Below are 24037 nucleotides of genomic sequence, written 5' to 3' on the forward strand. Positions count from 1 at the left end.
ATTTGGTGGTTGCCTATTGAAATAAATAGAGAATGCGTGATTATTTGTAAAACATTGTAATAACCAGCAATCCAGACTCCTACTTAAACATTCAGGCACTTGTGTTGTCGTCTCTGACGCTGCCATTAACCCTTTAAGGACTGTGATGGTGTAAACACGATGATACTGAATCTGACGCTGCCATTAACCCTTTAAGGACTGTGATGGTGTAAACACGATGATACTGAATCTGACGCTGCCATTAACCCTTTAAGGACTGTGATGGTGTAAACACGATGATACTGAATCTGACGCTGCCATTAACCCTTTAAGGACTGTGATGGTGTGAACACGATGATACTGAATCTGACGCTGCCATTAACCCTTTAAGGACTGTGATGGTGTAAACACGATGATACTGAATCTGACGCTGCCATTAACCCTTTAAGGACTGTGATGGTGTAAACACGATGATACTGAATCTGACGCTGCCATTAACCCTTTAAGGACTGTGATGGTGTAAACACGATGATACTGAAGTGTCATTCTGGGCCCGTGATCGGGTAAACATGATTTTTTGGTTTTTGTGTGACGTCACTGAGACGGGCATCAAATTTGTACAGGGCGGAGGCATTTCACAGCAGCACGCAGAGACAAAACATGACAAGAAAAAACCAGGAAACACTGTAAATCCGATGTATTTGACTTATAGTTATATTAAAACAATTATTCTGTCTTGTGCATTTTAATATATATATATATATATATATATATATATATATATATATATATATGTTTTTACAACATTTATAAATATCAAGAAACAAGTGTATATAAGTAGATTGTGTTTCAGGAACTACATTTATCAGGTACCTATTACTGATAATAATGGAGTGAAGAACAATTATTTTATTTATAAATATTACTTTAGAGAAAATAATCGAGAGTAGTGTCCATTATTGCTTATCCCTGAGAATAAATGTTTATTATGTCGTTGCAATCACTCAGGTGAAACAATGTCTTGTAATTTGCCCAAACATCAATATTTATCATCAAACTTTTCAGGAAGTATTGTAAGGTCCCTCAGGTCATAGAATAACCAGTTTTTATGCATGTATCTCTAAGCAGAATACATTATAATAAAACAATACTTAACCTTAAAAATAAATAAATAAATAAATAAATATCATGTTGAAATGGTTTCGGAACTACTTTATAATGTTCTGAAAAAAAGGACACCAATTCCAAGATAATACGGTTCCAAGATTTTTAGTGAATCTTTATAGGAAGACTACAGCCTGGGGGAGCATCCCACTGAAGAACGCTTGGTCCTAAAGGGTTAAGCAGTGCAGCTTGTGAGCTTGGGTTTTCACATGTCAATATTTAAAAAAATCTATATATAATCAATCCCACCTTTCAGCCCCACGCATTTCTGACCTGATGCATATTCATATGTGTAAGATGACCACTGAAACCTTTGATCCTGAACCCAGCATCCCTGACAGGGGTGCAAATCATTTTGAAAATTATTGCTAAACTGTTTTGAAAGGTTAGCACCAGAGAGCCAAATGGTGCTAAATTATTAAATACCGCCCTAATTAAGCCCCCTTACAACTTCTCACACGACACAAACCTTCTCTCCGGTGTACATGGATGAGTGTGGGTGGATCATTTGAGTAGTCCAGACCCAATGAGAAACTATCATCACCTGTGGTTGCTAACGAATAAAATAAATAAATACATAATAATAATAATGATAATAATAATAATAATAATAATAATAATAATAATAATAATAATAATAATAAAGGAAACATGTCTACTGGCTGCAAAATGTAATGTCACTCGCGCTGTTCCATGACATCCCAATTGTTTGAAATGTCAGAGGAGGAGGTGGAGCCAGACAGCGATTTGGATGATGACCCCTCATTTTGGTGCGTACCAAACCATTTCTACTTGAGAACCTACTGATAAAAGTTGTATGAACCTCTGATTATAATCTCTCATTATAATCATCTCCTTATATATCGCCTACTGATAAAAGTTATGTGAACCCCTGCCTATGAACATTTGATAATTGTCTTGAAATCATAAAAGAACGAACATCATAAATGTGCTTCAGTAACAGGTCAGGAGGCAAAGGAAATTTCCCAGCTAAACTTACAGCATTTGAGCGCAATGAAGTATTCAGATTTGACAAAACATTTCCAACATGTAGATTTACAATTGAGCAATCAAGGCTGATGAATATCTCTATTCTTGGAAGCAGAGACACATCTGGCTTTGTAGAGTTTAAAGCTAGCTAGCTCACACAGCTTTGACACCAAACATAGTTTCCTTCAGGGCCCCTCTCCCAAATTACTGTTTCAGTTCCTCCCTGAATACCTGAGGCAGTCCAACAATGACTCATTGTGGGGTCATTAACTCTAATTCGCACAAAGGGCCTTGTGACAGGGTAGATTGATTCCCTGCACTGAAAATATCACCTCCCACCAGCAGGGGGAGCAGGGGGGACCTGTCCATCCAGCAGGCGCTGGTGACTACGGGTTAACATTCTGTAGGAGTCGGCCAGCTAGGAGGCTGGTGGAGGGGAACGAGGCACATCTGGTTCCAAGCCCAGGTAATCGGGTATGGGGCGGAGCCAAGGTGTACAAAAGGGGCAGCATTTCCACCGGTCGGGACAGTGTTCCTGGGACAGAGGAGAGAGAGCATGTAGGTGCTGGACAAAAGCCTTAACTTTTCTGTGTACTTTTTGTTTATCAGAGTAGGCAGATTTGGTCAAGCACGGGACTGTGGTATTGGAAGGACCAGAACCTATATTTAATGCACTCCTCTAAGGACCTGTCAAATAGTGTGTTTTAAAGTTTTTAAAGCAAAGTTGTGTGCACTGTTTTTGTCTGTGTTTGTAAATAAATGTAGTTGCACCTTTTTCTTTTGAAACCTGACTGCCCATGCATCTCATTCTGAGGCCTCCCACAGGCCTCTGCACAAGCTTAACAGTCTTGTGAATATTTGGATCCAAATTGGTTCTTTTTTTTTTTTTTAACAATTATTTGTATTCATTTTCCAATTTTTCTCCCAATTTTTGTGATGTCCAATTATTATTCAACCTGGCTCACTGCTGCAACCCCCGAACTAACTCGGGAGAGACGAAGACGAGCACTCGCGTCCTCCGAAACGAGTGCCGTCAGCCATCCGCTTGTTTTCACTTTGCAAGCCCACCATGCAGCCATACTCAGAACTTACAGTGTCGGAGGACCACGCAGTTCTGAATTGCATACAGGCCGGCCTGCAGGCGCCCGGCCAGCCACAGGGGTCGCTGGTGTGCGGTGAGCCAAGGACTCCCCAGCCGACCTAATCCCTACCCCACCCGGGCAGCACTTAGCCAATTGTGCGCCACCTTCTGGGAACTCCCATCCACAAACAGGCAATCTCCAAGCTACAGGGCGCATCCTGCACTCTGGGTGTAACTCCTGCGGAAATGCACACAGGGGCGGGGCACATTGCCACAAACACGCATGCAATTTTGCATTTGATGTTTTATCCATTTTTTATCCAGTTTTTTTTTAAATCAGTACAGCCAGATTTTTACCATGTGAGTGAACTGCCACATTTACTGCAAAGTAAACAGGGCCAGCAAGGCAGTTACTAGCTGCCCCGGTCAGCCAATCCACTCCCTCATACCAGCCACTCTGAAATGACCTGTTATTGTTAGAATTTTTAATTTTTGGTAGTGGCCTCACTTAGCATGGCAAATAGAGTCTTTATCAGCCGATCAATAATGCTATCCTCCATTCAGCCTTTAAAAATGCTACACAAGACAAGCCCCAAGGGCTAACAAGATGATAAAACAGCTGGGTTCCAACATATTGTGTTTTTTTTTTAATGTTCTTATTGTTATGATGTAATTCTTTTTTTTTCTGATTACTTTTGAAAATCTCGTTCAGAAAATTGGATGCGAAACTGAATGATGCAATTTCCATTATTCCATATATTCCATTCCATATATTCCATATATATATATATATACACACACATATAGATAGATACATACACATACGCATACGCATGCATACATACATAAACACAAACATATGCGTGTAGAAATGTACTAGGAAATGCAGACCTGGTATACAAAAAATTATTAATAAAAGTAAAAATAAGTGTGTAAATAAATATATAAATTATAACTCCTGAGCAATATATGAAAATAAGGGGTCCCATATTTCAGTAAATTCATTGTATTTATCCTGTAACCTATCCTATACTGCAGCCATTACACATCTAAAGTAGCTCATGTTTGGCACTGAATAAGTGTTTTTGTTACTATAAAAAAAAAAAGTGACCATAGGTGCTGACTTCCTCAGTTGTCCTGACAGGAACATTTCGTGGTACCTTTGTAGGCACTGCCACAAAGCTGCGTTGGCAATGTTGGACAGATTTGCTGTGAGTATCTCCATAGATAACATGATCAAATATTATATTTAGCCACTTGAGGATTGATATATTAGTTCTGTTTTTTAGCAATTGTAAGGGATATTAATAAAAATTGTTTTGTTTTGTTTTTTTAAAAAGGTCAAAGCATCAAAGGTCACCTAGTAAACATAGTGCAGGTGAAGCAGGGACGTCACAGCCTAGGGTACCAGATAGAGTGCTCACTACCTTCTTCCAAAATGTTTCTGTTACTGGACAGTGCCATAGTGCATGGACATAGCTGTCTATCTCATCTCCTGAACAGTACTGGCATGTTTGGATGTCAGAAAGACCCATCAGAAACAACCTTCTGCTGGAAAGGTGTGCTCTGTGAAGAACCTTATATTGGATAAGGTTCACTTCAGCATTCTTAGAAACTGAAAGAGAATTGCTGCATAATCTCCCCTTCATTGGATCCCAAGACAAAGTATATATTAGAAACAAATTGAGTCATTCCTTTTTTCTTGCAGCCTCTCAAATGATAACAAAATCCCATTCTCAAACAGGTCGTTTAGATGGGAAAATATAATTTTGCCTCCAGGAGATACTCAAACGGTTTACCTGCTATCCGAAAATCAGGATTGTGCCAAATGGGAGAGCATCGAGATGGGTGCAGTGTGGAGTAGTGGTTAGGGCTCTGGACTCGTGACCGGAGGGTTGTGGGTTCAATCCCCAGTGGGGGACACTGCTGTTGTACCCTTGAGCAAGGTACTTTACCTAGATTGTTCCAGTAAAAACCCAACTGTATCAATGGGGAATTGTATGTAAAATAATGTGATATCTGTATAATGTGAAATAATGTATAATGTGATGTCTTGTAACAATTGTAAGTCGCCCTGGATAAGGGCGTCTGCTAAGAAATAAATAATAATAATAATAATGGGTGCAGGTTTAGATTAGTAATTTTATGGGCTCTTAACCATGGTTTATTGTAGCCGAGATACATGGGTGACTGAAACAGGAATGTTTTTTAATCTTTTGGCTTACATAGGGCAAGTCCCTCACATGTGAAGATCCACAGTCTGAATCCTCCAGCTCTACCCAAGCTGGGGAAGCACCATCTTGGGGATCCAGCCTGAAAGATTGCTGGACAGCAATTAAGTATTTGAAAAAACAGGGACCCGTCCCATCAGTGTAAGAGCAAGGGAATTCCATCCTTCAAGATCTTCAATGATGGATTTTAGGAGGGGAACATTATTACAATTAAACAGTTCATCAAACTGAGGAGATATGTCGATTCTAAGATATTTAATACCATTAAGAGACCATCTGAACGGGAGAGTTGAGGCTAAAGCCTCCCACCTAAACTGATTTAGGGGCAATACTTCAGATTTAGACCAATTGATCTTATAACCTGAAATCGATCCATAGTTATAAATTAACTCAACAACTATCCCGGGTATCCTGACGTATGGCAATGACAAGGGGTTCAATAAAAAGAGAAAATAACAGGAGAGAGTGGGCAGCCCTGTCTGGTACCACTGAAGAGTTTAAAACAGTGGTTCCCAACCAAGTCCATTGGAGGGGGTCCACGGGAAAAATAAGTAAAAATAGCCTCCTCGCACCGACAAGTCCCCAATTTCACAACGCAAATCATCTTAGGCAGAACGTAGCGCCTGCTGCTGTATTACACTTCACACACATTGTAAAGTGTAGCTAAATGTGCGGCAAGCTGCAGCGTGTGACGTGTTTAGCCTGGTGCCTAAATCACGTCACGCGTTGCAACTCGCCACACATTAGAAGCAAACTGTGGCAGTGCGCCCCGTCCATTTATGTATTATGTGTTATCTGTTGCGTGTGATTTAATGTTAGTGTATAATATTGGTGCAAGGGATATAATGTGGGATATTTAGCACGATTGTTGTTAAAATATATAGTTGTATTTAGTTACGAGGATTGCACAATCACTTCATGTGCAGATAAAATGTGTATTAATATGTGAGCACGGGGATTGCACCAATTAGTTCAAGTGAATAATTAATTAGTAATTGAATCCCAGCACAACTGTATAAATACTTGCACAATTCACTCAGGGTTGTGTGTTCGGGAGTGGAGAACTGGAGAGAGAAGGAGAAAATAATTAAAAAAACAAGAAGCAAAACAAATGCTACTCGTGCGAGAGGACTCACACAATACTTGTTTTGGGGTTCATCCACCATTTGTTAGTGTGTTTATTTATTTTGGCCACCGCGCCGTTTGTTTTGTTCAGTATTTGTGTTTTGTTAAACCTTTTTATTTTACAATAAACCAGCGGATCAGTGCAATTTCGTCACTCACCGGTCCTGTCTGTGTCCATTACCTCCTGGTCTTATGTCACCATTACAGCCTGCTTGTCACACTTGGTTTTAGAAGTGGGATAACAGCACCTCCAAGCGTCAGACCAGGGATATTGCGGGTACTTTTTATTTTTATTTTTCTGGACTTTTTTTTTTTAAAGTGTTTTTTTTGTGAGGAGAGGATTATTGAAAAAAAAATGGGAAAAAAACGACCAGAGAAGGCAACAACTGCAACACCAGCCGCAGCTGCACGAACTGTTCCTGGTACCCCCTCAGACAGCTACCCCAGCTATGCCCCATCTGCGGTGTGGGCGCTATGTGACCCGCTGCCTTGTCCATCAGGAGAGGGAGAAGCAGGGGTCACCTTGGTCTCCACTGCCCCAGCAGCAACAGCAACAGCGACCAGAGGAGCCAGAGAACCTGGTGCGGGAAGGAGGATCACCGCTGGAGGGAATGCTCCGAGGTTCCACTGAGCTGGTGTGGGCGATGTGAGGAAGGAGGACACGACTGGTCGGGATGCCCCTATACCAAACCTGCAACACCTAGGGCTGCTGAGCCTGCACCGCCTAGAACTGCCATACCTGCACCGCGTAGGGCTGCCGAGCCTGCAACGCCTAGGGCTGCCTAGCTGCCATCACCTGGGGATGCCAGTTCGCCATCGCCTGGGGATGCCTACACAACACCGCCCGAGGATGCCTACAAGTCACTGCCCGGGGATGCCTACACACTACTGCCGGGAGAGGCATGCCCTGGAAGTCGCTTTTCCGCTGCCAGGGGTGCTATGTGAGGAAGCAGCCTTTCCGCTGCCAGGACTACACTGGCTGGAGGAACCAGACTGGGAGCCATTAATGCCTCCCCTGACAGCATTTCCGCTGTCAGCTGGGAAGCTGCTGGCATTGCCACCAGCAGCAGAAATGTGGCAGGAGTATGCCACCTCGCTGTCAGCATTGCTGCTGACAGCCTTACAACCTGTGGGCCCCTTGAAGCCTCCGGTTCCGGCCCAGGACTTTGTGCTGGACTTTTTGGCTTTTAAGGGGGGAGGTGGCCATTGAGGCCATGTGCGCTGCACACAAGGGGGGGAGGTATGTGGCAGTGTGCCCTGCCCATGTGTGTATTATGTGTTATCTGTTGCGTGTGATGTTAATGTTGGTGTATATATATTGGTGCACGGGATATTTAAAACTATCAAAAAAATTTAAAATAGACCAAGCCGGTGTAAGATAAGGAAGCTTTACTATCTTTGCACGCCTGTGGCAGTGTGCCCCGCCCCTGTGTGTATTTTGTGGTATGTGGTGTGTTTTATATTGTCAGTTATATATGGATATAGTGGTGCACGGGATATAAATGGGTTTGTGTAGCATGAGCGATTTAAAATATATAGTTGTATTTAGGCACAGGAATTGCACAATCACTTCACGTGCAGATAAAATGTGTATTAATATGTGAGCACGGGCAGTGCACAAATTAATTCACGCGCTAGGATTCAAGTGAATAATTAATTAGTAATTGAATCCAAGCACAGCTGTATAAATAGTTATATAATTCACTCACTTGGGGTTGTGTGTTCGGGAGTGGAGAACGGGAGAGAGAAGGAGAAAATAATTAAAAAAACAAGAAGCAAAACAAATGCTACTCGTGCGAGTCCTCTCAGTAGGATTGCTACTTTTACTGGCCAGATGCATGATATTAAGAACAGAAGAACAGAAGAACATAAGAAAGTTTACAAACGAGAGGGGGCCATTCAGCTCATCTTGCTCATTTGGTTGTTAGTAGCTTATTGATCCCAGAATCTCATCAAGCAGCTTCTTGAAGAATCCCAGGGTGTCAGCTTCAACAACATTACTGGGGAGTTGGATCCAGACCCTCACAATTCTCTGTGTAAAAAAGTGCCTCCTATTTTCTGTTCTGAATGCCCCTTTATCTAATCTCCATTTGTGACCCCTGGTCCTTGTTTCTTTTTTCAGGTCAAAAAAGTCCCCTGGGTCGACATTGTCTATACCTTTTAGGATTTTGAATGCTTGAATCAGCTCGCCGCGTAGTCTTCTTTGTTCAAGACAGAATAGATTCAATTCTTTTAGCCTGTCTGCATACGACAAGCCTTTTAAACCCGGGATAATTCTGGTTGCTCTTCTTTGCACTCTTTCTAGAGCAGCAATATCCTTTTTGTGTCTGGTGAGCTCTTACTAATGCATTGTAAAGTTTTAACATTACATTATATTAAAAAAATGTCTAGTATTATCTGATGACTGCCTGTTTTTCATAAACCCGGTTTGGTCTGAATGAATCAGACATGGAAGGACACTTTCTAGTTTTACTTATTATTTTAATATCAGTATTTATTAATGATAATGGACAATAATTGCCACAAAGTGAAGGGTCTTTATTTATTTTCAACAGACTGTGACATTAAAATTGGAAGTATATAAATATATCATCCTGGCCAGGGAATTTTCCACAAGGCATGGCAACCACAGCTTTTTTCAATTCTTCAGTCATTTTCAGAGAGTACAGGTATTTTAAATTATCTACAAACACATTAATTTGGGTTATGTCAGAATCTGATTCAGGTTTATATAGGATTGGCGTAGAAGGACTTGATTGTTTCATTGATTTTTTTGTGATTTATAATAATATTGTCATATTGAATTGTTGATTTTTCCATTATGTTTACGCTGATTAGCTAATAAACGGCCATATTTTTATCCAAATTCAAATTATTTTTGTCTAATACAGGGCTTCTCAAACTCGGTCCTGGGGACCCCCTGTGTCTGCTGGTTTTCATTCCAACCAATTTCTTAATTACTTAACTAGACCTTTAATTGAACTAATAATTTGCTTATTTAGACGTGTTTTCAGCTCTTAAACAGTTAAACTCTTAAACAGTTGCAGTTCAAGTTACTTATCAAATGTTACAGCTAACTTGAAATATGCAACTGTTTAAAAGCTGAAAACAAGCAAAAAGGTCTAATTAAGCAAATGATCCATTTAATTAAGGGTCTATTAAGTAATTAAGAGCATGTTGGAATGAAAACCAGCAGCCACAGGGGGTCCCCAGGACCGAGTTTGAGAAGCCCTGGGCTAATACAAGGTGGAAACAGAGACTGATGCTTCAATATTTGTCCTCGCAGCTGATTCTAGGTAGCGATCGATAAATGATTCAAGCTCCTCTATACTGGAGGAGACTAGATTGTCAGCTTCCAGCATGTCTGGCGTTACCTTTACCGTGGGTAGAGACAAAAGCCAAGATTGGAAACACTACTAGTGGAGCTTTCTCAAACCATGTACTGTAGATGGTAGCGGCGATATTAGAAATGAGACCAGAGTATCAGAAGCTCAGTGCTGCCGCCCTGCTGATTCAATGATTGAGTGCACGTCCGAGTTAAAGAAGCTTCACTCATAGTTGAGCTTCTCAGTACAGCAGTGCTTCAGCAGGGGGCGGGAGGGTGTGAGTTGCTCCTCCAATTAAAACCAGGGATCTGACTACGTCACATGCCATGAGTTTATAACGGAGGCTTGCCTACTCTTAGGAAAAAAACTCTCTGGACTCCTCCATTTAAAACCTGTGCCTAGATCACATCATCTGCTACTGCTAGCGCTGTGGTTAATACCAGGTATATTTTCAGACAGGCTTGTCTCCTCTGAGGAAATAAACCTCTCTGCAAGGGAGGTACTCCTCCAAGGAGTCTCCACTGGGTTGAATCCACTCATTTGCAATGCAAGTTTGTGGCTGATAATTAAGCGGCTATATTCTTTGACGCCGTCTTAGTCCCCTTAAGTGAAATATGAAAATAATACAGAAACTGAAATTGTGAGTGTTGTATTTTGTTTGTTTGTAATTGTCTACTAGACACTAAACCGCACCATTGTCACAAATATAAACCTGTATCACCCATCACGAGCACTACTGCACGCACCCAGGGCTGGTGACCGTGTTTGTATTATTGTGGGGCGGATATCGTTTATTATTTGGGATTGTTCTTGCTATATACCCCGTGCTGTACACATAGGTGTGTATTGCCGGGGAATTATTGTTTGGTCGCCAGACCTGAAATCTCCAAAATAAAACATTTCCAAACCGGATTACAATTATCTCTGTGTACTTCTTTCACGCACTGCATCACTCCTGCACCTGCTCCCACTCAGCCACTTTGCCACAGTATCCCATAAGTTAGCATTAAATTATGTATGGTATTGTGACAGAGAAAGAATAAATCTTGGTTATAAATCTCCCTGTCGACCTGTGAGGGCGCTGTGTAAGGGAACAGAGTGCCCTGGACTGGATGGCCTGACATTTCATTCCTAGGGTTAGGTGGAAGTCAGCCATCTAGAAAGGGGGTGGCGCTATGGTACACCAAGTCATCGACCCGGAAGGGAAGCGATGTGACAACCGCGGATTGGAGGAGAAACGGTTGCACTCGCTAACCAAGGGGGCGTGACTGACGGTACAAAAGGGGACGTAGCGAGGTGATCTGTTCCTTTTGTTATGGTTAAGATGAACCGGAAGGAGTACTGTGAATTATCGTGAACATTTTGTTTGTTTTGTCGTGTCTAAAAATCTACTTGTTTGTTATTATTAGATGGCTAACACGATCCAGAGTTGTCGCTACAGGCCAGCACTAAACCCAGACAACACTGCACCATTGTCCACGAGCAAATTGCATTTCACCACGAGCACAATCACTCTGGACTTGTGAACGTGTGTCTTTGTGTGTGTTCTGCTGTGTCTATACATTTTGAACTGTGTATTACTATTTCTGGACTGCAACCTGTTGTTTTGGAACAGTGCAATACACATTGCTCTGTATTGCCTGGGATTATTCTTTGTGGTCGCCAGACCAGGATTTACAAAATAAAACCTGTTTGGATCATGAACTTTGTTGTCTGTCTTCTGTTTCCTAATCACATCACCACTACACCTGTGCACTGCAAACCACTTGCCACAGGTATTTATTGAAAGTAACCATGACTTTAAGGTAATGTTGCATTTACTCACCCAAAATACATTTTACTCACTAAATTGGAGAATAAATTACTCAGTGACCCAAAGCCTTATCTGGAGCACTGCCAGTGGGTATATTGGAGTAGTAAAGGTAACTAGTACTGTACATAACAACATTTCTTTGAAAAGGCGACGCAAGAAGAGTCAGGAGAGGTAAAACAAAAGATTTTCTACTTAGGTCTTAAGTAAGTGGATTGGGCTTTCCACAAATAATACATAGTCTAATGAATTTGCATCTTAGCCCATTAAATTGACTGGAAAGGCAAGGGCTGGACACCAATCGCAAAGCATGCGGTTCAGGTAAGTACATGTCTTGTGCTAATGATCCATTACAATATCATCATCTTGTCAACACTCCAATATTCAACTACATACTCTGTAATAACGGCAATAATATATAATGTTGGAAAGACATGCTCTTGTTTTTTTTCAAGCCATGTATAGTGACTGATTTCTCCACACAACTTTTCTTCGCACCTCTAAGATACAAATCTTAAATCGCCATCTTTACTACATCAAGACCACTTGTGCAAAGTCTGACAACTTGGCAGGATCCTAGCAAAGATGAAAGAAAGCAGACGCAGAACTCTCAAGTCACTATGTGTAAACAGATGGACAGATTAACTAAATTGAATGGCCAAAGACTAACTGTAGTAACATTATTTCTAGAGCAAGCCTTAAAAAAGCCTTTTCTACCTGATATCTCATTTGCTATCAACAGGACTTACCTGATAGCAGAAGTGGCAAACACCTGGCCGTTGGATCCAACACTCAGTACGATGACTGACGCTATGACAACAATCAAATCTGTCAAAGGAAAATGACAGTTGTTAAAACTAGTTTCTGCCATACAATAGAACATACAAAAACATACAACCCCCGCCATAACTGTAAAATTAGAGCTGCATCCACCTGTATATAGAAATGTGCAACATACAGATGGACATGTCACCCCATATATCCAATCTGATGCCTTCAATAGTGCTAAAGAACCTCCTAACCAAGCTTCAAGCCACTTGGATAAGAGGTTCTTAGATGTGTAAAACATCAAAGTGTGACGTGCTTCAGGGCAACACCACACTTCAGCATCAACAGGGCTATGCAGCCTCAGCAGCAGCATTGCAGTTCGGGTCAGTAAGTAGTTTGTTGATGTGCTGTGTACTTTACATTTACTTAATCATGTACACGCCTCATTATATGTAACAAAATGTATTTTCTGTAATGATTAGACTGTATATGATTCATTACAAAAAACTGAGTTAAAAAATAGTTATGGTTTAAACTTAAAGCCACAAAAGTCAGGAAATGCCATAAAGGTACCACCCATACCTCAGCTGCATCCAGGGTAGACTGTTAGCATAGATACTGAGATGTGATGGGCAGGGAGATATCCAATTATCATGAGCATAGATACTGAGATGTGATGGGCAGGGAGATATCCAATTATCATGAGCATAGATACTGAAATGTGATGGGCAGGGAGATATCCAATTATCATGAGGATAGATACTGAGATGTGATGGGCAGGGAGGTATTCAATTATCATGAGCATAGATACTGAGATGTGATGGGTAGGGAGATATCCAATTATCATGAGCATAGATACTGAGATGTGATGGGCAGGGAGGTATTCAATTATCATGAGCATAGATACTGAGATGTGATGGGCAGGGAAATATCCAATTATCATGAGCATAGATACTGAGATGTGATGGGCAGGGAGGTATTCAATTATCATGAGCATAGATACTGAGATGTGATGGGCAGGGAGGTATTCAATTATCATGAGCATAGATACTGAGATGTGATGGGCAGGGAGGTATTCAATTATCATGAGCATAGATACTGAGATGTGATGGGCAGGGAAATATCCAATTATCATGAGCATAGATACTGAGATGTGATGGGCAGGGAGATATCCAATTATCATGAGCATAGATACTGAGATGTGATGGGCAGGGAGATATCCAATTATCATGAGCATAGATACTGAGATGTGATGGGCAGGGAGATATCCAATTATCATGAGCATAGATACTGAGATGTGATGGGCAGGGAGGAACACAATGATAATTTAAAACCAAGCAAGTTTTATTAAACAGTCATACAGGGGACAGTGAAAATCAATTATGTTTTCACTGCTCCCCTGAACGTTGTGAATATGTTTTATTAAGTGTGGTTTTAAAATTCATTTTGCTACCTCATTAGCTTCAATAACCCTTTCATTTCCACTTCTCACAACAGGGATAGAGAGGAGATGCTTGTTTTATCTACAGTATATCTTGAGATTCAGGATAGCTTGAGATTCAGGTGTGATGAAACTTGGTATGGGCATTCATTAGTAATGTGTTATTTACATCCATGACAGGGATACCTGGTCATTATTGCTTAGTTGTACTTTTCATTGTGTTGCTAAAGATGTCAACCTAACCTGGATGCAGCTGAGTTATGTGTGGTATGGCATTTCCTGACTGGTGGCTTGAAGCTTAAACCATTTTTAAACAAAGTTTTTTTTTTTTTTTTAATGAATGTCCTGACTTGTAAACAGTAGCAATACTAGTATTTGTTATGCAAGCAATAACCGGTGACAGGGTGTGCGATGGGGATAGGACGGTATACCGCTTTTCCGGTTTAGGTACATTACGGTATTGATACCATTCCTTTTATTCTATACTGCAATTATCGTAATTACTTTAAACAACAGTTAACGCATGTTTCGACTGCAAACGCACTTCTTCTAAATCAAACGATTGTACTTGCAGCCTTAGCAAAGTGTCTGATGAAGATATTTTTGTGAACTGATACTGTATTTTGATAATGGTTTTGAAGGAAAACATCGATACAGAATGCACGTTTCAATGGTTGTGTTCTGTTACCCAGAGCTGGCTGTGCCGGCTGCTCTTAGCTGCTGTCTTTCTGACGTCACACGCAGCTTTTAGAGAAACACCTTCTCCAAGCCTTGCAGTGCAGCACACATTTTCAACGTGCTACATTTACATTATTATTATTATTTTTTTTTTTAGCAGACGCCCTTATCCAGGGCGACTTACAATTGTTACAAGATATCACATTATACAGATTCACATTATTTTACATACATTATACAGATATCACATTATTTTACATACAATTACCCATTTATACAGCTGGGTTTTTACTGGAGCAATCTAGGTAAAGTACCTTGCTCAAGGGTACAACAGCAGTGTCCCCCACAACCCTCCGGTCAGGAGTCCAGCGCCCTACCCACTACTCCACACTGCTGCATACTATACATGCATTTATTTATTCATTTATGTATTTATTATCTATTTATTGCATTTATATAGCCCTTTTATATAAAAGTATTGCAAAGCACTGTACAGTACATTTGTATAGCATGTCACACATACAACTGCCACAGTCAGACCATTTAAATAACAGTATACACATAATACAAAAGCAGCAATTTTAAAAAGTTACATTAAAACCCAGTAAGATAAGAAAGCAATTTTATAAAAGTATGTGTTTAGTCTTGACTTGAAAACGATATGTTTTGGATGTAACCCCGGTTCCCTGAAAGAGAAGGCGACCAACAACAATACTTTTGGGATATGCCTGAGCATTTTATGTCAGAGCTGCCGATAGGCCCCTCCGGGGAGTGACGTCCTTGGTCCCGCCTACTGAGGTATTAAGTAGTCATTCCATGGAGATTCCGTTCTCTTTTGCATCGAACCCGTGAATGCGAGTGATGCGACCTCGCAAGGCTTGTTGGTTGTCTTCTCTTTCAGGGAACTGGGGTTACATCTGTAACCTATCGTTCCCTTTCAATTCAAAGACGACTAACAACAATACTTTTGGGAAAGTATATGAGAGCCATCGCAAGGGAGTGTGAGCGGACAGCAGACGAGGGACGTCTCGCTACCAACAAACTAATCTTTGTGGTGTGAGCGTGCAACCTCAAGGACCCTTGTGGGATCTACCACATTGAGTCAGTAGAACCTGGTGAATGTATGCAGAGTAGCCCAGCTAGCCATAGTACAGATATCAGTCAATGAGGCACCTCTAAAGAGGGCCCATGACATAGCCACTCCTCTGGTAGAGTGCGTGGCCACCATCCCAGGTGGGGGTAGGCCGGCATTAGTATATGCAGTCGAAACTGTCCCACTGCTTGGAGAGGGCTTGACCAAGGGTCCTTTCACCATGACAGACAAAGAGCTGGTCAGACTGACGCAGCACTCTCGTCCTATCCTCATAACATCTCAATGCCCAAACTGGGCAGAGGCATTTCATCTCTGATCCTCCTCCGAAAAAAAACAGATTGGGATGGAAAGCCTCTAGCTCCACTGACTGATTCAAGTGGAAAGCCGTAACCACCTTTGGGAGGAAAGCAGGGTTCTTGCGTAATGATACTCTGTTTCCATCATCCCAAATACGCATACAGGAGCTGTGCACTGACAGAGCCTGTAGCTCACTAACGCGTTTAGTGGAGGTGATGGCTAACAAAAAGGCTGTCTTCATAGAGAGATATTTCAACTCTATGGAATGTATAGGCTCAAACGGGGCCTTAGTGAGAGCCTCCAATACCACATCTAGACTCCATTCGGGGAGGCTGTCTCTCAGAACCTGGAGCAAATCCTCCCCATTATGTCCCAGAAAGATTTATAAAATTCTGCTGGCAGTCCATCGATCCCTGGAGCCTTTCCGCTGAAGATCTGCTTGACAGCGGCGGTCAGCTCCTGGTGGGTCAGCGGTGCATCCAGCTCACTGAGGCTGGGTAACCCCTGGAGCAGGAGCAGTGTGCAGTTCTTTCCCACCAGGAGTCCTGACACAGCACAGCTGTAGCTTGTCGGCTCTCTTTCTTTCCAGGCTGAAGTAGAAGCTGGTGGGGGCATCCATGTCTCTCAGCTCCATGAATCTGGACTGCACAATCGCCCCCTTCACCCTCTCCTTCAGCAAGCTCCCCAGCGCGAGTTTCTGCTCTCACAGGTTCTCCAGGGTCTGTTCTTTATATTCTGAATTGAAACTTTCCTCTAGGAGGAGGATTTTCGACTCCAGCTCTCTCACGGCTGCATTCAGTGACCTGGTTGCATTTACAGTATACTTTTTTTTATAAATTTAGTCGTTGCCAATTATTTTTATTATTTTCTCCCAATTTGGAATCGCCAATTATTTTATTATGCTCAGCTCACCACCCCTGCGCTGACTCGGGAGGGTAAAGACGAATACACTCTGTCCTCCGAAGCGTGTGCCGTCAGCCGACTGCTTTTTTTCACAGTGTGGACTCACCATGCAGCCACCCAAGAGCTACAGCGTCGAAGGACAACGCAGCTCTCGGGCAGCTTACAGGTAAGCCCGCAGGCGCCCGGCCAGACTACAGGGGTCGCTGGTGCGCGGTGAGCCGAGGACACCCTGGCCGACCTAGCCCTCCCTCCCCCCAGGCGGCGCTCGGACAATTGAGCGCCGCCCCCTGGAAACTCCCGTCCTCGGTCGGCAAAGGAATAGCCTGGACTCGAACTCGCGACGTCCAGACTATAGAGCGCATCCTGCATTCCACGTGGAGCGCCTTTACTAGATGCGCCACTCAGGAGCCCCTCATTTACAGTATACTGTTGACAAGAACATTTTATTTGTATTTTGCCAATGTCCCACCACTGCCTTAAGTCTTTATGTTGTGTTTTCCAAATGATCCAAAAATGTTTTAATTGTTGTCTGAACTTTATGTCTTGTAATAATTTTGCATTGAATTGCCAGTATGGTGTTCTGTGGGGTTCTGATTGAGTTATTGCTGTAATTGGTGGTCAGAGAGACTGCTTGGGGTGACTTCTTTCTTCAATAAATGTGTTATTATTGTGTAAATTATTTCTAGAAGTGTAAAACCAGTCTAGTCTCGCTCTGTATATACAGTTTGCATGGGACTGAGACCAGGTGTATTGTCTTGAGTGCAGACATCTCCAAATGTCAACCAGGTCACTTGACTCTAACACTGCAGCCAGCTCTCTGGAGGACTGAGGATGTGGTTCACGTTATTTCTAGCAATATTAAAATTAACAGTACAATTCAAATCTCCTCCCAAAACCACCACATCATCACTATTAATATAGAGCTTGTTTCAATTTCTTAAAAATTAAAATTCATTCCCCCACTCTTTTGGCTCTTACTTTTAAAATCCTCCCCTTCTCTATTTCTTACATGTCTAATAAAACTGTCCCTAGGCTGGGTTTAAAAAGTACTGCCACCCCTGCGCTAGTGTTGGCACCGTGACTCATCACCGTGACTCTAATTTTTTAGTCTGTACCATTTTAGCTGATCAAATTCTTCCAGTGTTGATTTCCTTGCATGAGAGGAGTGGAGAAATAACTTTAAATCAGGGAAGAAGTTCTCTATTTCTACCCCCCTTCTCCCTTTTGTTTCTTTCATAAAATTATTGACCTGTTCAAGCGTGTATAATTTATTCCTGCTGGCGGGTTGGCTATCGGGGATGTCTGAGATAAGCAAGGAGTCAGAGAGCTCCCCCTCCATCTTTTCAGCGCTGTCCTCTCCCTCACTCCCAGGTATCAGCTCCTCCGCTGCTCCCTCTGGCTCTGTGACACCGGTCTCTGCCGCTTCCTCCTCCATTTCCCTAGCCACAGCTGTCACTGTTTCGGGCGGCTGGGATTCAGCCAGCAGGAAGTCCTGCACCACGCCCGGGTCACCCCCCGCTCTGCTCTCCTCTTCTTCCGTGCTGGGAGGGACTGGCACCCCGGCAGGATCTTGCAGTCTCCCTGCCAGCATGGGCTGCGCTCTGCCATCCGGCAGCTCTACATCCTTCTGTTTAAGTCTTTTCTTTTTAATTACTTCTTTGAATGGTTCTTCACCATTATCAGCAGGCTGGGTCTCTGTGCGAGGCCGTGGTGTTGGTGGCTCTGCTCTGGTCTCCTGCCGCTGGGTTGCCTCCTCCCCAGTCTGCACGGGCTCTGGCTGCGGCTGCAGTGTAGGAGCCAACTCTTCCTCCCACTCATCTGCAACACCCCTTACTTCCTCCCCGCCAACTTCACCCTGCTCCTGCCCTGTCTCGGCTGTAGCCTCCCTTCTCGGGCAGGCTTTCCTCTGGTGTCCCTGCTCTCCACAGTAAAAACATCTCATAGTATCAGAACTTACAAACACCACACAATTCGTCCCTTCTACATTAAAATTCCAGGCTACATTTATAACTTGGCTTGGATCATTTAATAACACAAAAGCCTGCCTCCTAAACGACAGGACGTGCTTAACATTGTTATTTTTGCAGCCCAGCGGGATTCCCTTAATTGGGGACACAAGTTTACCGTAAAAATGACTCATTTTTTAAAAACTGGGGCACATTAGAAATAATCACTTTCGTTACTGGGGTCACCAGGGGGAAAACCTGAACAAATTCGCCTTTCACCGTCAGCAGGTGAAAGTCCCCGGCCCTCTGGAATGCGACCCCATAACGGGATCTCCAAACACACACCACTAACTCAGGAACAAACAAACACAAAAACGAAAAATAACAACTAAATAAATATCAATAAATAAATAAATAAAAAATAAAAAATAAAAAAATAAATAAATAGTGTTTTTTTTTAATTTTCCAGTCCTACAGCACTAGCGTTCCACCTCCCTACATGCTCCTCCCACAATCCTCAGAGAGAGGCCGAGAGAGAGAGAGGCACCATTTGTCATTTTTACAAATAAAAATGAGAAATTCTAACCACCATATGAAATTAAAGCAGCAGACACTGCTACCTTGTGCCGAGTATCATAGCTGTAGGTGTTACAGTTTTTTCTCCAGGTCTGCTGAAACATGACATTATAATTCCTAATGTACATACGGGAAACTTTCTTTTAAAATACTAATCCTATTGAAAGACTGTTCAGAGATGTAAAATGAAACAATGTCACAAAGAGTTTATGTTCCAAAGGGCATCACTCTATCGCCTAGGTGGTAATGGTTAACATGGAAATGAAGTTGAAACCATAACTATAATACAGTATTTTGAAACATACAACACAAAAACAGAACATTTACAAAATTAGCTACAAATTTATTTTTCTCTCCATGGCCATACTGTCTTTCTTAACATAAATATAACAATAAGAGGATCATTTCAACATTTCATCACTTATTGTTGTTTGTTTTCCAGCCGTCCCATAGCTATTTCTCATATGTGCTGTATGTCATGTTATATACCATCTTGTTTGTCATGTGGGTCAAGCAGGATGACTTGAAACTACAAACATTACCATAGCAACAGTTTTATAAGTAATACAGCAAAGGAGCAATGCAGCAATCCTTACCAATGATTGAAATAGGTTTTCTTGCGAATCGTAGTCTTCCTTTGAAGCCAACATATTTACTTCTACATCCTGCTGACCAGAGGCGGACCACGTATTCTGAACCAAAAAACACCACCAGAACAATTTCTGGTGAGACACAAGCATGTTGACACTCATGGGCATGAGGGATATCATAATTTCTTTAAAGCCACATTTTGTACCTCTTCTTGGGACTAGACGTATTTCCACAGCCCCCCCCCCCCCCCCCCCCCTCAAAAAAGTTTTAGTTCTTTGCTTGTTTAGTTTACTTTAATATGATCAACAGTCTTAGGCGATTCCTGGTGCTTTCTCAACTCTGTTGACCTCATCGACAACTACATACATAAGAAACTTGAGGAGGCACTTCAGCCCATCTAAGCTCATCCGGTTCCTAGTAGCTGATTGATCTCAAAACATTGTCAAGTTGGGTCTTAAAGTATCCGTGATTCTGGCTCAACAACCACTATACCATGAAGCAGGACAGAATATCACAATATCTCAATGACACAAGCCTGCAAACAGAATGGCAGTCAGTTAGACTGAGTAATGTAATAACAATAGAACTCAGAACCATTCAGAAATAGAGCAAACATATAATGGCAAGTGAAGGGGGGGGGGGGGGGGCTGGGGGGAGTAGCTTAATAGCTGGTAAAGTCAACCTTGGCTTATCATCACAACATTGAAATGTCACAGCCAGAATATAATGGGAGAAAATAGGCTCCTGCTAATATCTCTGTAGTTATTGTCACACAGTCCAGTCCAGTTAATATCAAATACATTTTTCAGTCAACACTTTTGATCACTTTGGGAAATTAGATGAGAAAGTTTACATATAGCTAAGTTATTAAACAGTAATATTGTGACATATACACATTGCAGTGTTCTCAGTGGTATAGTCAAGGGTATACGCAGGCAAACTGCATTTACCCACTTTTCATTTGAGCAATAGAGTGTTTACCCACTTTCATATAAGGGATACAGAGTTTACTCATTTCTAATCTCCTGTGAAATGCAAATCCTGGGTTAAAGACAAGATATTTTAATTGTGAGCATCTGCGTTGTGTTGCTGTGCATGAGACTGACAGCTGAGACCTCTCATTCAGAACTGTGGCACGGGGAGGGGGGCGTGGCCACTGGACTGCGTGTTCTGTGTGTGCGTGTGTGTGTGTGTGTGTGAGTGTTCTGTGATTGCTTGTTTAATGTTCTGTTAATGCTCTGTTGTTTGGTGCACTGGACCTGCAGGGCAGTGCTAGTAGTCTTCATCCTAGTCCGTGAAAGGACGCTCACAGAACTGTTCAGTGAAGCGCACTGTCGGGTCTGTGACTGTTCAGACATGAACAGCACCTTACAGGGGAAATAGCTGTATGGGGGGCTCTGGTTAACTGATGGATAATAACAATGTATCTGTTCATGTTTATCTGTTCAATCTATCTGTTCAACTCCACCAAACAGTGGCGTTTACCCACTTTTTTATTTACCACAACAGCACAGAGTGTTCTGTATAAGAAGATAGAAAACTTATGAACAAGATCCCATTCAGCACAGCTGAGCTTGCCTGCTTCCTAGAAGCTGATTTATCACAGAACTTTGTCAAATTGGGTCTTAAAGGATCCAAGTAATTTGCCTCAACAACATGACTAGGTACCCCATTTTCTGCTCTGATGCATTATGAACATCAACAATTTACTCAAAACCTCAACAAGTGTTTTCTACTATTATAACAACCTTGACTTGCATAAAGAAGGAAAAACATTTAATGAAATAGCTCGCATCACTCGATTTTCAAGGTGTGGTATCCAAAAAATAATCAACAAGTAGAAAGAAACATCACCTGTAATTGACAAACCCAGGACTGGAAGACCCAAATAAGCAATACTTGAAGATAATATCCTTAATTAATAGAAAGAAGACTAGCATTGAATTGACAACAGAACTGGCAGAAGGCACAGGTGTCGTTGACCATCAAATCAACGGTAGGAAGGTCACTCTTGAAATCAGGACTTAAAGGATGTGTTGCAGTAAGAATACCTCTGTTAAGAAAGGGGAACAAGACTAAAAGGCTAAAATATGCACAAGAACACAGAAATTGGACTATGGAACAATGGTCAAAGGTGCTTTGGACTGTTGATGGATGGACAACAACACCTGTGCCTTCTGCCACCGGGTTTTGCCCTTACCCATATATATATATATATATATATATATATATATATATATATATATATATATATATATATATATATATTGCATCTGACAAAGAAAAGCCTTATACTTGTATTAATGTTTTCAAATATTTTTATTCAGTAAAAATGTCTCTCTCACCTTGTTTTTGGCGTTCACAAACTCCGGTGTATAATTACTGTATAACTGGAAATATTGGTGGAGAATTTATTTTGGCTTTATTGGAGGTTTTGATTGGATCACCAATAATACTTACACCAATCAGAGGGTTGCATACAATGTTCATAGTGATCCCGCCCTCTGGCAGACTGGTTTGCAGAACAGGTTAAAGAAGCGCTGGACAACAGGAATAATGTGTCAGATGTCAAAGTGGAGATGAGAATGGCAGTGATGCAGCCAATTTGCTTGACAACATTATTGATCTGATGTGATCAGAAACCCAGAGGCAGTGTAAACTGTGCCTGCTACTGTAGTAAGACTGTTCTTTTTTGTTAAGTATTTTTGTGTTTTTTTTTTTTGCAAGGGTTTAATTAAGTAAGCCAAAACTATTTGTGCCAAACTTGTTAGAAAGTCTGTAACAAAGTGGTTGATCGTTATTGTCAATATATTGTAGATATTACTAGACACCCACCATGCAGGTATCGCAAAGTCCACAAACAAAACAAAATTAATTCTAATAAATTAGTTCTGTACCGTATAAAACGTTAGGTTACGAATGTAACCCTGGTTCCATGAAAGAGAAGCTGACCAACAATACTTCTGGGATATGCCTGCCACAGGTCAGGTATTTACTCAGCATTTTATGTCAGAGCTACTGATAGGGCACTCCGGGGAGTGACGTCCTTGGTCCCACCTACCGAGGGAATAAGTAGTCACTCCAAGGAGCTCATATCCTCCTTTGCATCGAACCCGCGAATGCGAGTGATGCGACCTCACAAGGTTTGGTGGTCGTCTTCCCTTTCAAGAAACCAGGGTTACATCCGTAACCTAACATTCCCTTTCAATTCGAAGATGACCAACAACAATACTTTGGAAAAGTATATCAAAGCCGTCACGAGGGCCCATGAGCCAAGACAACAGACAAGGGATGTCTCGAAACAGCAAAGCACAGTTAGTGGTCCGAGCGTGCAATCTCAAGGACCCTTGAGCCTAATGAAGGTATAGAGGGATCTACCACATTAAGTCGGTAGAACCTGGTGAAAGTATGCAGCGTAGCCCAGCTAGCCGCAGTACATATATCGGTCAATGAGGGTCCTCTAAAGAGGGCCCATGATGTAACCACTGCTCGGGTAGAGTGCGCGGCCATCCACCCAGGTGGGGGTAGAACGGCATTAGTATATGCAGTCGAAACTGTGTCCACAATCCAGTGAGACAGCCGCTGCTTTGAGAGGGCCAGACCCAGGGTCCTTACACCATGGCAGAGCACGAGCACCCGTTCGAAAACAAGTCGCCAGAAAATGAGCGCCCAGGGAACTGAGTCAATGGGGACATGGCATGCAGATATAGCTGCTAGGTACACTTTCAACGTAGAGGGGGACCTACCCGCCTCTAGCAGATCTTGCAGAAACTGTAAATAATTGCTATGGGGCAATAGATGGTCCTATACCAATTTTGAAAAAGTAGGAGTCTGCCCAGTTCTGAGTGCCAGAGGGTGCCTCTCATCTGACTGAGGAGATCCAGGTATAGCAGACTCTATGCAGCAGCTGACAAAGGTTTGAAAACGAGATTCTCCTGGGCCATCTGGGGGCCACCAGGAGAACTGTCGCCTCTTCTCTTCGTACTTTCAATAGGAAAGCCAGGAGCAACAGTATTGGTGGGAATGTGTACAAATGAA

The 24037-nt window shown here is 42.1% G+C and overlaps 1 protein-coding gene across 1 annotated transcript in view; it reads right to left on the reverse strand.

Annotated features, from left to right (window-relative positions):
- Nucleotides 1-24037, reverse strand: part of kcnq1.2 (potassium voltage-gated channel, KQT-like subfamily, member 1.2) — a 475366-nt gene that overhangs the window by 392054 nt on the left and 59275 nt on the right. Inside the window, exons 3-4 of the mRNA XM_058985439.1 lie at nt 20005-20130; nt 12456-12534 (exon numbers count right to left, since the gene is read on the reverse strand). Coding sequence (XP_058841422.1) covers nt 12456-12534; nt 20005-20130 — 205 coding nt within the window. The remainder of the gene's footprint in view (nt 1-12455; nt 12535-20004; nt 20131-24037) is intronic.

The sequence above is a fragment of the Acipenser ruthenus genome, chromosome 14, assembly GCF_902713425.1.
Source record: "Acipenser ruthenus chromosome 14, fAciRut3.2 maternal haplotype, whole genome shotgun sequence".
NCBI lineage: Eukaryota > Metazoa > Chordata > Actinopteri > Acipenseriformes > Acipenseridae > Acipenser > Acipenser ruthenus.